A 17,917-nucleotide genomic window follows, 5' to 3' on the forward strand; every position below is an offset into this window, starting at 1 on the left:
AAAAACCCAGGAAGATTTATCTTCTTTCTGTGGAATGTAACTTAAAATACACTCCTTCCAGTGGAGAAATGTAATGGAACCCCGTGGTAGGGGGGTTGGAACTAGATGATCTAGAAGGTCCCTCTTCACCCAAACCATCCCATGATTCTATGACTTTCTTATGAAAAAGAAATCAGTTAACTATAGCACTTAACTATAGTTTAAGCAGTCGCAAGTTTTAAAATAAAAAGAGGATTAGTTTTTCCTCTGAGTTACTGTTATGAACACAGTTATTTTTCAGTGACATGCAGTGATTACTGTATCTTTAGAGAATTGTATATAACTGCAAACTAATGATGGTATTAAATGAAGCAGCCCAAAACATTGTGCGATTTTGTTCTTTGTGCATCTTGCCTAATCAGTTAGAATAAGATAATTTTTGGAACATATTAAAATCATCAATTTAACCACGAAAAAGAACACTGTTTCAGTTACAGTACCCTCAACTTGTTTGAAAAACAAAAATGACGAAGCTGAAAGGCTCCATGATACCTGCACTGGAGAGACACACGAACTACTGACCAACATTTGCAATTTCAACTAGCTGGTGAAATTATGCAGATGAGCAGCTTAAACAGGGACTGTTTGGACTGACAAAATAAAAATTATTTTATAGTGAGAAACCTTTCCTCAATTATTTTAGATTAGTAATTCAGACCCACTTCCCTTAAAGCAACGGCTCCAATTATCACCCAGTTTTGCTGACTGAATTTCTCATGAAGCCAGTTTAATGAAATTTGGGGTGTAGGCATAAATAGCCTGCATTTCGTAAAATTAAGCAGGATAACATTAGAGTTGTTATCCCTGTTTTATTCTCACATAACACCATCATTGAGTAATTACAAAGTACTTGGTTAAATCAATCAAGTATTGATGCCACTAATGTTATTAACCATGGCTGTCTATAGCTTTTATTTTTGGGTTTTGCCGCATGTTAAAATAATTACAAATCTTCAGCTCCTTGCACATGTTCTGGTTAACTGCAAGACCCACCTGTAGAAAATGTAAAAAATTTGATTATTGGTTTTTCTCTGGAGCACGAACCCACCATTGCAAGGAAGATGTTCTAACAATGAAAATGTTCATGAGAAATACAGTAAGACAGCTAGGAAGAGCAATCCTAAATTACACAGCAACCTGCATTTCTTTTTTTATCCTTCTTTATATCTGACCGCACCTTACCCATCTCAGTTCAGACTGTTAAACGTGTCTGCATCCTTTCTCAGAAGGGTTATGACCTTTCTAGCATCCACTTAATGCTCAACCACTTTCCCCAGAAGTTCACAACTGGCTGATCCCACTGCCATCTGCAGAGTTCTTTCCCGAGGAGTAACAGTGCCCTGAGGTACAGGATCTTTCAAAGGTACTGGCAGGAACAGCTACTGCAACGCAAACTGCCCAACTGAGAACTGGTGAAATAAAGACTTGATACAAGTCACCCAAAGAGATCCTGGCAACCACAACCAGAGGACTTCATCTTGCAGAAGGATTACTAGGACTAAAAATACTCCTCTTCTAAAGATCTGCAGAACAGACTCTGAATTTTGCAGCAGGAAGAAATGCACATGTTTCTTCAGGGAGGAGAGGCAAGTGTATGTTTGTCACGTTATGAGGGGTGAGAAAAAGAAAGCATCCATATTACTCAATTAGAAATGGTACAGTTGAAAGTGATTTAAAAGGCAAGCTGAACTGATTAGAGATAAGTATCAAACTGCTGAGAGCAGAATACTTTTAAATGTATTTTCTTTAATGTCAAAATGCAGATATTCTTATTTGCATGTAACAGAAGGCCTTCTCAGATTTTCTTAAATTCCAAGTTGCTATGCTAATCTCTAGAAGAAATACAGAAACAACATCGCTTGAGATTTATTTACTCCCTAAGTGTTAAACACAGCAGCAATTTTCCCATGTAACATCAACACAGCTTGGTTTTTTCAGCCCTATTGCTGTGCAAAAAGATGATAACTGAAACAGTCCCATTAGGTTCAGTAAAAATAAATCACTGCTCTTTGGTTCCGTTAGTCAAAGATGATGCACCGCTCTTCCAATGTCCACAGTACAACTGGCCTCTGCTCTTCACTTTTTGAGCCAATACCAAGACATAAGTCCTTGGAGAAAGCAGGTCCGCAGTGGCTGAAGGAGGACGCAGCTGCACATCACTCTCCAGCGACCCTGGCAGATGTATCTCCTGTATGCACTTCAGCCAGTGCCAAAACCAGAAGGCACCTGAGCTACAATTACAGCCTCACTCTCTTAAACCTCTTCGTTAGGTTCCTTTGTCTTTAATGTGCCACGTTCTTACAGGCACCTGCCTTCATACTGTGAATGTCAGCAGCTCTTTGATTTTAAAATGAACTATTACAGAGTCATTTGCCAATTCTACCAGTCAAATGGACTTGCTTTAGATGGCTTGCTTTAGAGGGCAGATTGTAGAGAATTAAAGAGAATTCAACAGGCATGTACGAAATAATTTAAGCCCACAAAACCAGCGACTCACAAATTCATTATAATTCAGTTTACAAAGTGTGCTGGGTTAGTTATTTCTTCACAGTGGCTGGTATGAAGCTGTGCTTGGGCTTCAGCTGGAAACAGCGTTGATAACACAGGAGAGTTTCAGCTTCTGCCAAGCAGCTGCTGACACAGAGCCAGTGCTTTGCTGCTCCTCATCCCAGCCCACCAGCAAAAGGGCTTGAGGTGCACAGAAAGCTGGGAGGGGACCGCCAGGTCAGCTACCCCACCTGACCCAAGGGATGCACCATTCCATATGGCATCATGGCTGGCACGTAAAGTGAGGGAAGGAAGAAGGGGGGATGTTTGGAATGATGGCATCTGTCTTCCTGAGACAGTGTTACGCTGTTCCCCAGGGCATGGCTGAGCACCTGCCTGCCCATGGGAAGCGGTGAATGAATTCCCTGTTTTGCTTTGCTTGAGCACACGGCTTTTGCTTTCCCTACTCAACTGTCTCCATCTCAACCCATGAGATTTCTCACTTCTACTCTGCTGATTCTGTCCTCCATCCCACCGTGGGGGAGTGAGGGAGTGCCTGAGTGGGCCTTACTTGCCAGCTGGGGTTAAACCATGACACGAAGGCACTCAAACTATGCACGTGCTACTTAATCCTTCTGCATTAGAGCACCCCTGAAATAAACGGCTGAAAGAAACAAACTGCTGAGGAGCAGGTGCCATGCTATCTTTTATAAGGCCAAATTAGGACATATGAGACAAATGTTCTCAATAAAAAACTAAAGACATTACCTGTTTTAGCTTCATATAGAAAGTTTCTGTGAAGGTTTTCCTGCTGAAGTACCAGAAGCGTTCATTGGCAGGATACACACGTACAACAGTCTCCAGCAAAAACCGGACTGGCTCCACCACCTCAGTAACAACCATATCCACAGCCACAGTCATGAACACACGCTTATCTGAAACACAGAAATGAGAAAAATTACTCACAGTTCAAATTTGTAAGCTGCTGTTCAAATTGAAAAGCTTTTCTGGTTCATTAATGATTAATTGCACCTGTTTTAGCTGCCGGAGTTCTGTTGCACAGAATGAAAGTCTGCATTAACCAGCGTACCAAGGAACTCTGATATCTTCAAAAACAAAGATATTACGTCCTTGTTTTAAAGACAGGGGCAAAACACCATGCGAAGAAAACACACACACGATGCCCATCAAACAAAATGAGCATGCAGAGGATAAAGTCACACTGTGAAGTGTTAGGAGTTCTGTTACAGGCGACTAGAAATAAATATGGTTTGAAAATCCATCAGCAGGAACAGCAACACTGGCTCTAGGTACTTGGATATGCCTTTAAGCAAATGACATGAGCTCTGCCTTGGGACAGAAAACAAACTCCAGATTGATATTCCAAGCTTTTAAATCCCATCAGAGAATGTAAGTTCCAGCAATAAGGAACTCTGCTATGTAATCAAGCATGTGAATGCATCGTTGCCAGCTGCCCCAAGATGCAGGGGATGAAATGGTGTTTGTCATAAACTCACAGCTAGAAGGAGGAGAACCCCAATGCCTGCTATTCATACTGCTTTGCTGAGTACAACAATTTGCAAATGCTTAGAAGCAAAAAATCCTGATAACCAGGGACAGGCACATCAGCCCCAAACACTAATGTAACATCTCCAAACCAGCAGCACACTGTTCTATGAACAATTATTATTTCTATAGAAAAATTCCTAGCAATGGACTCTTGGAACGTGATGTTTCATGTACTTAGACATGCACAGTGATTGCCAAGAGAAAGTGCACACATCAAACCCCTGCTGGGTAAAACAAAGACACAGATTAGGTTCCACTACCTTTTGGAGTTTCCTCATTAAGTACTAGAAACATGGGTGCATTAGGATTCCACATTCCAGTTATGACATAAGCCTTCCCATCAGAACTTTTTCCCATGGATTCCTAAAAATAAAATCATACAGGATTGTATTGCAGTCGTGGTTTGAGATCAAAGAGATGGGGAATGGGGATGAGAAATAATCCTAGGAACCATAAAGAAAATGAATTGATGGAATGAACTGTTACTAGTATGAGGCAAGTACACGCTTCCTGAAGTTTTCTGGAACAGTCCCTATGGATCACACAGGCCTGCTTGGGAGCCTCTAGACATAAAAGGAGACTGACGTTCCCTCTCTGCATTTCACTTAGAGAAATAAAAGTAACTGAGTTCTCCAGATTGAAATATGGAGAAAGGAGGTTGAAAGGAAATCACAAATATCTATTTCTGTGCTATCGCCAAGAAACTAACAATTCATTACATCCACCAGTTAAATGCACTTGGAGTGTGAATGTAAATAGAACTCAAGGTGGAGTAAAACCAGGAAATCAAATACAGTAAAAAGGCCGTGTATAGATTTATAGGAACAACAACACTCCAAAACTCATTACAATTCGTTCAGTTTTATAATCAAATAATAAAAAGGAAAAATCTGAACTGATTTCAGCAAATAAAACCAGGGAAAAATGAGCTGGTAAATACAATCAGGCCAGTAAATGAGTCTAAGAGGAGAACTAAATATTGATAGAACCAGCAGCATGAGCACAGAAACTAGGCAAAACTGGGACAGCTGTAGAGTCACAAAAGGTCTGATGGGCTTAACTCTAGCACTTTGTAACTTGAAAATGGCTGTATTATCCACAGAGAGAAAGTAAACTGGCATTTTCACAGAAAGGATCACATTGTCCTGCAGTTCTCTCAGAAGCAACTCTAAGAAATGGAATATTGCAGAAGACAAGTGAATACTTCAAACTCTGGGCAAGAATTTAAAATCAAATGAAGGAAACATTGGAAAAGTAAGAGCACTTCCCTGGCACCCAAATATGAAAGCAATTATTTGCTCTAAATTTTTAGGGAACATGCTTTACATAATACAGAAAGCTCTGTTATTGATACCAACCTAATCTCTGCTTCACTAATTGAACAAAAGCCAGATGCCACAGATTTTGATATGAACTGAAATGTTTTGTCCATCTTATGATTGTAGATATGAAATCCCAGGATTTAAGAAACAAAAATAAAACAACAAATAAAGCAAGAGATATTAAATGCTGATTTTGCTGGAGTTTGTGGTTTGTTTTTTTTTCCTAATCACCTTATCTTATTTAACACGTTATTAGAGCTAAGATAATTACCATGTCTAGTAAATGCATGTCACTGTTCTTCACATTTCGGCCAGGGCTTAGCAACATCCCAAAGCATCTGTGAAGTTTATTTAAAACAAAACAAAAAGGAAAAAATGACATATATTAGCTTTTCACAATACAGAAGTCTTTGCTTGAACATAATGGACAGCCACCTACTGCTTCTAATTTTAAGAGTACCTTTCAGAGAAATTGTTTGTTATTGTTATGGCAACGCTCAGGAAACAACACAACACGTTACAGAAAAGACAATGAAATTGTTTTCCAGAATGAAGATGGCAGATATTAGCATCTGGTCTATGAAAACTCAATTATTCTTAAAGACCCTTTATAATATTGAGATACCAACAATTCCTATGCATTAGGAATGGAGACTGGCAGGAAAATATTCACTCTCTCCCCAGTTCATTTTAGAAATTGTTCTCATGCAATCATAGGAAAAAATACAAACTCATTCATTCGATCATTCACAATAGCACTGCTACAATAAATCACATAGCATCATGGACCCCTAAAAAACACAAGAAACACCAATTTGCTCCATTTTAAGACTTCATCATTTTTTAAAATCTGAATTTGTGTGATACATATACAGGGCCTTGAACTCCAGTCCAATCATTTACAAGAAAATGCTCTTGATATTTTTAAGAGGAAAAAAAAAAACCAAAAACAAACACAACAACAACAACAAAAAAACCCAAAACAAACAAACAAACAAACAAAAAAAACACCCACAAAAAAACCAACACTTCCTCAGACATTCAGATTTTCAAACTTCCTGACTACTGAAGGCACAAATCCAGGTCTCAGGTTTCTGCAAATCATCTGTATCTTTCTCTCCTTTGAACATACTCCATTATGAATAAAAACACCAAACAGAATTATGTATTTGCAACAAACAGCAAGCCATCTTGCTGTTTTTAAAAAACCTTAGATCTCAAAATCTCAATTGAAAAGAGAAAAAAAAATATTGAAAGTAATTGCTATTCGAAATAATAAGGAAAACTGGGGTTGTAATTCAGAGGGTTTTGTTTGAAGAATTTTTCTTCTGTTTGGTTCTCTGATAATCAAACTGCTTTTTCTCACTGACTCTCAGAACTAGAGTAATACGTTGAACAATATTGCTTGGACATATGAACACCAACAACAAAAATTTTAGTAACACTATTAACTGTAAAAGTCTCAAGATATGCAATTACTACCCCACCTAGCTTTCTCCTGTTATATTAGGGGTAAATGGTTTTCATTTTCCACCTCATTACTTAACAGTAACTTACATCCACAACAGTATTTTCCACTCTCCATACTCTTTCACTACTAGAATCATAAAAATCTAAGCTGTAAATAAAGCAGTAGACAACGATTTTGACTTATCTATATCCATAATGCAGTGCCATGTAAAGCACTCAAGGCAGCTCAGACACAGGATTTGGATTTAGCAACACAAACCAGATTCTCTGAGAGAATAATTAAACCAAGCAGAACCTAACAGCAGACTTACTACTTCCTGTTCCTGGGGCAGAAACAGCTGAGAGCTACAGCTGGTAGCAGTAGGAGGGTCACCAGCTCCTATAGAGAAATGTAAGGCCAAGATGCAGAGGCAGGTAAAATATTTGTGTCTTTCAAAGACAACAGCTCCCAGATGCTCCCTCTGCTGTGCACCACTCAGATGTACACAAGTTCTGATGCGTGACAGGCAAAATTTTTGGGAAGTACATTTCCAAAAGAATGGGAGTCAGGAACAAGTAACCCCTGCCTCTCACAGACGTGGAGATTTATGGTGCCTAGCAGCATCCTGCTGCAAGAACAGTCAGGGCTTCTCTTCCCTCTTATTTCAAAGAGGAAAATCAGTTCAAACCAGGTCAGCACCCGCACTTGCAGAAACAGCTATCAGCACATTCAGCCTATGACATGAGGAGGCTCAACCACACACCCAGGATTCCAAATGACCTGCACAGACTGTGGGCCTCAGCCTCACTTCAGACTTCCTGGATTTCTGCAATTCAAGGTGGCTACTGAGCAGCTCTGCAGCTGCACAGACTCCACTGCTCTCTACACCAGCAGGAAAACAAAGAAAGAACTGTAATTGCTATTCACTGATGTGTATTTTTATTTATAAAAACACAAATGCTACCCACGGATAAGGCTAATACCATTAAGTTAACACCATGGCAGGACAAGGGGGAGTGGCTTCACACTGTCAGAGGGCAGGATTACAGTGGGTATTAGGAATAAATTTTTCCCTGTGAGGCTGGTGAGGCCCTGGCACAGGCTGCCCAGGGAAGCTGTGGCTAGCCATTCCCTGGAAGTGTTCAGGGCCATGCTGGACAGGGCTTGGAGCAACCTGGGATAGTGGAAGGTGCCCCTGCCCATCACAGAGCAGGGTGGTCTCCAAGGTCCCTTCCAACCCAAACCATTCTGGTATTCTGAGATCTTGAAGAGTTTCCACTACTAATGGCAAACTAAGCAATATTCTGTAGTTCAGTTCTAAGGACAGCAGCCTAGACTTTAACCTAAGGTATACCTACATAACTTGGGATTAACTCTCATGTACGGCTGGTAGCAAACTGTATCTAAACACCACTGCATTGAGAAGAGTGTCACTCCTTCCAGCTCTGAGAATGAAAGGCTACTTCACTCTTCAGAACAACTTCCTTAAAACCCCTGATCATTAACCACAATTTTCTTCCTGAATCCTATAAACAACTCAGACTTGACACCCCCCTTGTGGGATTGAACCTGTGTAGTGCCACACATGACTCAGAAATGAACACTATCTCTTCCGTTGCTTTGATCCAAACAAAAACTGACAAACCCAGGACACAAGAGCAGGAAGGGCCAAAGTAACACATGAGAGTAACTTTCTCCATCACCCTGACCCAGCCTCAGGCTCTGTCTGAACACCAGGAGGGAGAACTTCTCTGAGCAGGAACCAAGTTTGATCTCCTGAAACCATGACAAAAGATTCTTGAAATCTTTAGACCAGAGACCAAAGTTCTTCAGAAATATTTTTTTGCATTATAATTTCCACTTCAAAATACTTTTGAAGACACATTAAATTGCTCAGAAGCTCATTCATCTTTCATTCAGCATTCATCCGCACTCATCTTTCAAGTTTTGGATTTTAGTTTTATCAGGGCTAAGTACATAAAACGACTTACAAGCCTTTGTATGCCATTCCAATTAAATAATGTTTTCACGGCAAAGCTTGTGGTGATAAAAATGACATCCCAAACTGAATATTCTAAACACCATCAAAATAAAAGCTAATTTCTAAGCAAGGTAGTTTTGCTTTGGGGAGAAAAGCAATAATCAAATGCTATTCATAAAGACCTCATTAACTGAATCCTAAAGACAAAATTGTTTAAACTAAAATTACACTGAAAATATTTTTTAAAAAAAAAAGTAGCAAAAGCTTAATTTTACAACAAGAAAACAATGATAAAAAACTTCTACTGTGTATTCCTTGTCTAGAACTTTAGTTTCCATTCTGAAGTAAAAGCTTGAAAGCAAGTCAAGAGATCAGATTTGGGAGGGTTGGGGGGCAGGTTTTCTTGATTCTCCTGTTATCCTGAATTTTCTTTTCACTAACACCGAATTCTCCCATTGTTACTCATTTGCTAAGATTGCCATCTGGTGGCATTAATTCTGTTGTGAAATCATACTTTGTGTTATTGCTAATCACATAACTTGCAAAGTCAGAGAAAACTACATAAAATACCCTTCTTTCAAAAGTCTAACCTTCATCATTTTTTAAAGATTTTTACCTTTCAATGGCCAGTTCTTTGTTCGAAAGTTGCTGAACTGTGATCACCACTTTCTTCTCAATTCCCTGTTTAAGCTTGAAGTACAATTTATCTCTATCCTTTGGCACAGGGCTGAAAGAATAGAAACATCCTTCAGCAGGTACAGAACATGAACTGTCAAATACAGGTAAGAGTTTACATTTTCTATATTTTCAATTAATGCGAAATTCATTAGACTTAAAAAAAAAAAATCCAAAGAAGAGATCACTAGACTATTTACTCAAGAATCTCGGGTTTTAACAGACTTCTTACTATCTTTTCCATTTGCACAGGCCTCCACTGAGCATCCCTAAAAGAAGTGAAAAAAAACCTCACTTGAAAAAAAGTATCCTGAATTTTAATCTTTTTACAGAAAAAATACAGAGAAGCAAATTGTAACACCAAAAGAGCAGCTTCCTATTTACAGCATGTCTGCTTATGAAAAGAGGTCAAATGAATTTTGTTCCAACAGAGTAGCTGAGCATGCGGAAAGTAACTGTGTGCTTTTTCCAAAGAGATTTCTGCTTCTCCCTTTCCATTCTGATTACCTAAAATTTCCTTTTCCATCATCTTCTTTGACTTCTAAGGAGACACTGAAGGTGTACACATCACTATCTGGTGTGGGAAGAACAAAGTCCTTCACATGATCAGATGCTTGTTTGGAAGAACGCTTGAATGCCGTGGAGAAACTATACAAAATTCGGCTGACCTGCAGGGAAGCAAAATCATCAATATTTTGATCAAAAATAAGGGTGTTTTTAATGAGGCACTGTGATGTTTTTGAAGGTCAAAAAATCACTTGCCTCTTATACTGAACACAAATTACGCCTCATGTACCACAAAGCACTCAACGTCACCTGTTCAATAACCAAGCCAGTTCAGTAACAACATCTCCTATTTCCATTCTTGATACGTTCCCCGCTCATGTCATGCTCAGTGAGTTAATATAAATATATAAATTAGATTAGAGACTGGGAACGCAGCTCATTAGAGGACCCGAGTAATGTACTTTTCAGGTTGCAGTTTTTAACAACACAACGTACAGCTTGCTCCGACAGATGCCAAAACCCAAGGACATTTCTTCTTTTTCAGCCTCTCTTTTTCCAACCTAAAAAGTCCTTTTCTCCCAGACTGTCACATAGTTCTTCCTAAAATATCTAGGGGAGAGCAGAACCACCGTAACAAGGTTCTTTTTAATCCCAAAGGTATACATTGCAACTTTAGTATGAAACATACCCAAATGAGGCTTTCCAGATTTTCCCATTACAGGTCACTTTTCGAATTTTGTTGAAATACTAAAAGCAAAAACTTAAAATTATAATAATATTCAAGTATGACTAGCTGCACGCTCTGCCAAGCTCACTCATATGTGCTAACATATCTTTCAAGGCCCTATATACCATTTCCACATTGGGAATGAGCTCGTCAAACATTGCTTGTATTGTTTTTCCCAGGAACTGCACAGCACAGAATACTTACAGCCTCTTTAATCTCACAGGAGAAAACATGGATCTGGAACTCCTCTGTTCCACAGCTGCTCTCAGTAAATGCAAAGCAGTCACTCTCTGAAGTCCCATTTTGCCCCCGCACACAAAACAACACCTTATAGATGGGAAACGAGGCAATCTCCAAATTGCTCAATTGATCGATGATTCTGGCAAGAAAAAGAACAGGGAAGATCAAAGGAACAGGTGAGTAAAACAGACAGGCCGACCTAAAAGGCTTTTCTGCAATTAGATAAACAAGATCTAAACTGTAATTACTGCTAAATTCAAGCAGACGAGATGGGCAGCAGGAACAGAAACATTTTGCTTTCCAAATTTAGGATGTAAACGTTCCTGGTTGTAACACTGACTTAATTTCTTTTATACACCATAATACAGACAAATACAGCACACCTCTAGATCAGACAGTAAACAATGGCCATTGCTTGCAAAAAACACAACAGAAGAAACATAGAAACCACAGAAAACCATAAAAATGTGATTTGTATACGAAGATCAAAGAAAATGCAACATTCAAAAGAAATTTAAATATCTGTTTAAGAAATTGTTATGTAAATGATTTCAGAATCAGCACGACTATACAGCTTAGCAAACGCTGCCACATTCAGGTGAATATTTATCAAACATCTCATCCAAAATTTTAAAATACTTTCCAACACAGAACCCGAAGAATATTTCAGAAACTTAAAAGCAGCAGAGTGGTGGTTCAGAACAGACTGGTGGATAGTGACTTTTAAAGAATAGCAGTGTTCTCCTCTGTCTTCCCACTACTTGTCCATATGCACATTCACATCACGGGCCAATAAACATTAGCCATGTAAAATCCCAAGTCTGTAACAATAAAAATCTAGGACTAATCTAAAGGAAGAGCCCTGGGAGGATTCAGCACACTGTAATTTTGATGGGACATGATAACTGGAGCCTCACAGGACAAGTATTCAAACACCAGCTATGAACACCTCCAAGCCAACACTAGTATCACCTAAGCTTTGATGGAATGTGTTTCGTCACATGCATTCATCTTTCCAGTTCTGTGCAGGTTCTTAGGCAGTCCCACATTTACTGATCTCCTCTGAAACTAAAGATGGAAGGAACCTGCTGTTTCACTTGCAAAACAACCCTTCTGGATGGCCACACTGAGTATAAAAAATAGGCACGGAACACCTTACATCTTATGTCTGGGTGACCGTTGCCACTGTAGAAGTATACAAACGAAATATTTTTCAATGTCAAATGAAACTCAAATTGGGTTCAAAGATCAGACTGGAAGAAAATAACACAGATTCTTGAATGCCCTTCTCTTCTTCCACATGATCATAGTTAATACATAAACACAGCTTGGACAAGGAAGGAAATCTAACCATATCCTTCAGATACCTTTATATCAGAGCTTAAAAATAAAAACCTTGGATATTGAGATGCTCCTTACTTCTGGTTGCAAGAATGCTACAGGTGCATTTTAGTGCACCCTGACTGGCAACCTCTGACTCCCTCATCACTAATTAAAAGGGAAAGTAATAATAAAAATGGGGAAAGTAAGTATTTTCTAGTATTTGGAGACTGTCAGCACCTGCATCATGAGGCTGACACGGGTCAGTGACGGGAAGCAGAGACTGGCACTACAACTCTGTAACATGTATGGGAGAGTCTGAACTGGCACTTCTGCAGCAAACCCAAGGCCAGAAGGGCTCCTGCAACACGTGGACCTTGGAAGTGTTGACAGACTAGGGAAGCCAGGAGAGCACAGGTATTATCAGCTCCCTGTTTCCAGTATCTCTCTTATTATCCTATTTGAACAGATGTTAAGGTAGAAAGAGATGCTTCTGCTGACTGATACCACCAGCCACGCGCTGCATGGTAAATTTGAGCACACATTTTGTTGTTTCAGAGAATTTCTCAACATTAATTGTCTTCAGCACGAACCTCAGGCACAAATTCAGCAATTCTACTTCCCTGTGCAAGTAACAAAGTCAGAAACCACTTCTTATGTGTTTGCTTAAGCAACAAATGACTCTCCTGTGTGTTACCTTACAGAGCCTTCTGGAATGTTGGGAACATAGAGCGTTACAGGTAAAGGGGCTTGACTTGAGGACTTCATGTTTGCCATGGCATGAAGAGCTTCTGGCTCATTCCGTGGGGCTGACACCTTTGTGCAACCCAAATAAGTCAGTTTGTTAAACAACACGCTGTCCTCTTCCAGGGGTTCACTGGGAGAAGATGGCCTTGGTGCAGAGATTTCTGAAAATTAAGAAAAAGCCTCTTTAGCCATTTGATTTTACACATTTTTTTCTTTCCAATGAGTTGCACAGCAGAATCTCCTACATCTTCCAGGAATGGACATGAGAGTAGACAGTTCAGCTCCAATAGCAGGAAATCCATTTGGCAGCTGAATATTACTGTGAAGTCTGTTCTAATCTAATCCATGTTTCCAAGGGTGGCATGGGGACAAACTGCACTTTGATTCCTTTTGGCACCACTGGAACACAGCACAGGCATTCTAAATCTTTCTCCGCTGTCACAGAATCACAGAATATTAAGGGATTGGAATGGACCTTAAAGATCACCTAGTCTAACCCTTCTGTGTGCCCTGTTATTTTATTTCTTATTACTAGAGCTGATACTGCCATAATACTTAGAATCCCGAAAGCTGTAAAACTGAATTATTCCTGTTGGGGCTGCAGTGGGGCGAGAGAAACGTATCTACAAATTTTTTTTGTTCACTCAAGCTAAGGATTGGGCTCTGTTTGAAAAATGTCAAACAGGAAGAAAGTAAGTTCCTCAGAAATACAGTAGGCGTGTAATTAAGAGATGGATGTTTCCATTTTATATAAACTATCTTATTCTAGCACAAGAACATATTTCTTTTATTTCCAACAAATGCTATGGGAATTAACTCACAGAATACCACAGAAGCACCCTGCAAGCTACTGAGGCAAAAAAAAATTATAGTTCAAGGCACAAAAAGATGACCACAGCCTTGTACTCCTAATATATGTAACAGAATACATGGATTTTTATACTGCAGGGTTTTATATTATCTAAAAAAAGCTACAAGATATTTTACTTAAAATATATACAGTATCATTTGCATTAAAAGCTTTCAGTCCTCCCCTTTTCACAAAAACTTCAAACACCACGCAAGTACCACAACCATTCCTAGCAATTCCTAGCAAACAAATCCTAAGCTAGCCTTACTGCTACCTGGTAACAGCATCAGAGATGGACAGTTTAATCAGTCTGCTCAGGGTGTATTTCATGTGCAGGTAGCACTATCAATCAACACTGTCCTGTAAATTCTTCAGCTCCAGCAGTAGCAGATCTACCTCCACTGGCACCCACTCAGTAACCCACACAATCCTTAGCCCCAGCTAATCCTAGGCTGAAGACAGAATGAACATTGTCTCGACCAAAGCAGAGCAGCTCAGGGTATCAGTCTGATGATAATTTATTCTTATCTATAATCTTCAACTAATAATAAGAGGAAGGCCCAGGGTATTCTCCAACATAGTTTTGGAATGAAGCTCTGGAAAGTTTTATATTCATTTTAGGGTTAACTTGAAACCGGATAAGGAAAAAACCTGCCATGTGTGATGAAGGGGGAAAGCACTCAGGCAGTACCTGTAGTAGAAGGGTCTAAAACAAGCTGCAGAGATGGCTGGGTTGTTTGTCCTGCTGACCCATCTGCAGCTGCCTGGCCACTGGCATCACTGAAACCTTCCCGGAGCACAGGGACATACTGCTCCTTCTCAGAATCCCGCAGTATCTCCTCCATTGCCTTCTCCAACTCCTCATCTCCATTTGAAAATACCTGTAAGCAGAAGGAGATGATATTTTTTGAAGGTATTTGTAGTTTTACTTTCACTATTAGTTTTCAGTCTTACTAACTGCAGAAGCTAAGAAACTTTGCTGAAGGAGACAACAAGCCAAGAATCAGTAAAACTGAACCAAATATATTTCAGTGTCCCATCCCCAAACATAAAATGCACGTTCTCATTGCTAAACCAAAAATTATCCATCAAAAAACTACAGACTTCTCTTAGAATAACAGGTTTGTGTATTTAGAGCCTCCATTCAGACTAGAGATGAACAGACTTTGCTATAATTTGTCTTAAAGAAAATTTTACTTTCTTAGTCATATCCAGTCCATTTCAGCTGCTTCACCAATTTTCCCACACGTAAGAGTGGTGCAAGCCTAAGGAAATGAAAAAAAAAAAAAAAAAAAAAAAAAAAGGAGATACACACTCCCTAAAAGTAAAATAGAATCCTTCACAAGTACAAGCTTTTTGGACAAAAGAAAACCACAGCCAAAGCTGCCTCATGGATTCTGCCTCCAGTTCACCAGCCCCTTCCCAGACCAAAGAAGCAGATAATGTCTACTACAGACAGAAATTATCAGCTGTAAGTAGCTGTCAAATAGTACTGCAAAGACAGACTAGGTACTTACTGTCATTTCAGGGGGAAGAAATTCCTATTGTTCCAAGCAGACCAAAACCAGAACATCGGCTACTACAGCTCAAATTGCAACATTTGTATTTAACCAATCAGCTGTCACCCAAGTGCTGAAATATTCTGCTATTTAGAGGTAGAAATCTTTTAGAAAAGGTCTTACTCGTGCCTGAAGTAGCACAAAGCAGGAACACTAAATTAGAAACTAAAGTCCAAGACACTGAGCAATCTATTCCTATATAGTCTAATTACATGCTTTTAAGAGAACAGTCTCTGATCCCTCAATAAAAAATATTAAGATTTAAACCAAATCTCATTTTTTGTAAAGTCCTTTACTAATGCAGAGGTCCACAGAATACAGCTAACCCCCAAAAAATGTTATTAAAAGAAAACCCAAACTCCCACTTTTGGACAGATTTGTTTAATCCAAGCTGTTAATTTCACTGGTAGTCAGCAAGGACAAAAATTAGTCTAAGACTCTCCTCAGGCACACACCAATTATGCACTCTTTTCATCAATACAAATCTTAATACACATTTAAAAATAAAGTCATAGCAAACCTTTAGCTGTGGCTTTTCATCATTTCCAGAAGCGTCCTCAGATTTCTGATGAACCAAGACAAATTCTTCATTAATTAACGTGGATACGGTCTCAGGAATCCTGCTGGCTTTGCTAAATGATGTTTTGACTTCCATCTCAGGTCAATATTCTCCTCCTGCCACCAGAACCTGATGAAAAAAAAAAAAAATACATATAGTTTTGAAGCTGTACACACTTATGTAACAGCTATGTTAATACATATAATATCAAGTTATTATAGAATAATATAATACTTAAAATTATACTACTGTATTATTCTGCATTTCTCAAACTCTGATTTCATTGGTATAAGGAATCTTATGATTTTTAGGCTGGTGCTTAAAAATCCTGATTTAACAGCAGTGGCTGTTATCTGTGCCTATAGATAACAGATGAAGAGGTTCACCCCAGAGCTTTGGCTTCCCCTGGTTTTAAACTTCCAGAGTCTGCTTCCCTACCTCTCTAATTTGTGCCCTTGGTTCTCCCTCGTACAGGTATTCTCCTTATCCAGAGTATCACAAAGGCCATGTGAAGATACTGATTACCTAAAGACTAATTTCCCAAAAATTGCATACCAAGTGTATGCTCTTCAAATAAAAATGTTATTTAGCAATCATTTATGTTAGGGGCTTTTGTTATCCTTGATATCTATAGCTGGTGAAGTCAAAAGTGATACTAAACCATAATAAGATCCTTCTCACCTAATTTCCCAGAAACCACCCGTGACAGTTAAAATTAAGCACACCATTTAAAAATATATAAACACAAGCCACAACAAAACTATAGATATTATGGCAACCAAAACCAAGTATTTCCATGTGTACACAAGAAGAAAATAAATCCAGAAACAAAGAAAAGGGGCAAAATAATGGTCAGCCTATACATTACAAGTTCATATAAAAATACAGAGCTCAAATATTCCAAGCATGCCAGCATGAGGACACCTATTGTAGGTATCCACCAAATAAAGACAGCATGACCTACATTAACTCAGAATGTCTTCCCTCATTCCTTTGAGAATTGAAGAGCTGAATCTTATATTTTTTGTGGTTTAAATGTATCTATTTTGATATTTTCTGTGTCAAAAAGGGAAAATATATTTTCAGACTTTATAGACTCTATAAAGAGCATGCACTTCTACATATGGTCTACTTCCAGTTTCCTGAAAAACACTGCTCTGGCTGAGCGCTGGGATATATTGTGCTTAAGACTCAGAGTTCAGGTGAGTCACACCCAGCACAGGGGGAAAAAATCTGTGACTGTCACCTTTGCAAGGCTGGAAAGTGCCCATGGAGGGACAGCTCAAGCCACATCTGCTGTGACCAGGAACAAGAAGAGGTTAAGCTTCACCCTGCCCTTCCCAGCAGCACCAAAGAGCAGAACTGTGCCACGCTTGCTTCTCTTCCAATTCCAGCCACGAAGTGATCAACAGAAGAATGCTGGCTTAGGTCTAGCTACAGGCAACCAGAAAAACAGCACGTAAAAGAACAAAGACATGCATGCTCTCCACCATTTCAAACAGCTGTTACTTACAATGTTAGTGGGAAGAGAAAGTTTAGCAATTTCAAACCAAAAAAGCAAGTGTGGGAACTAGACAACTTTCAATACTGTAGTATTTTCTATCATTTTTGAAACTACAGTGAACATGCTGTTGGCCTTCCAAAGACTTGGCTTGGCATAACTTACGAGCAACTTCTCAAAAAGCTTTTCCCTCTCCCTAACCAAGGCACAGTTTTACCCATCAACCCAGTGAGGGGCACTGTATGTAGGAATCCCAGAAAAAAGTTCTTTAGATAACTGACTTGTACAGCATAAAAACTCATCAGAATTCACCTTATAAAAAAGCCTCTAAACAACAGCTGGAATATTCAGAGTGGCTACAAATTTGGATGAACAGTTTCACAC

The 17,917-nt window shown here is 39.1% G+C and overlaps 1 protein-coding gene across 2 annotated transcripts in view; it reads right to left on the reverse strand.

Moving 5' to 3' along the window:
- The window catches only part of RABGAP1L (RAB GTPase activating protein 1 like), a 214,774-nt gene extending 198,615 nt beyond the window's left edge, over positions 1 to 16,159 (reverse strand). For both annotated transcript variants that reach the window (XM_040073100.2, XM_040073102.2), the window contains exons 1-9: positions 15,994 to 16,159; positions 14,606 to 14,795; positions 13,015 to 13,225; positions 10,962 to 11,136; positions 10,031 to 10,191; positions 9,465 to 9,575; positions 5,689 to 5,755; positions 4,356 to 4,458; positions 3,295 to 3,461 (exon numbers count right to left, since the gene is read on the reverse strand). In XM_040073100.2, coding sequence (XP_039929034.1) covers positions 3,295 to 3,461; positions 4,356 to 4,458; positions 5,689 to 5,755; positions 9,465 to 9,575; positions 10,031 to 10,191; positions 10,962 to 11,136; positions 13,015 to 13,225; positions 14,606 to 14,795; positions 15,994 to 16,128 — 1,320 coding nt within the window. In that variant the 5' untranslated portion in view covers positions 16,129 to 16,159. The remainder of the gene's footprint in view (positions 1 to 3,294; positions 3,462 to 4,355; positions 4,459 to 5,688; positions 5,756 to 9,464; positions 9,576 to 10,030; positions 10,192 to 10,961; positions 11,137 to 13,014; positions 13,226 to 14,605; positions 14,796 to 15,993) is intronic.
- Between the last annotated feature and the right edge of the window lie 1,758 nt (positions 16,160 to 17,917).

The sequence above is a fragment of the Hirundo rustica genome, chromosome 9 (genome assembly GCF_015227805.2).
Source record: "Hirundo rustica isolate bHirRus1 chromosome 9, bHirRus1.pri.v3, whole genome shotgun sequence".
NCBI lineage: Eukaryota > Metazoa > Chordata > Aves > Passeriformes > Hirundinidae > Hirundo > Hirundo rustica.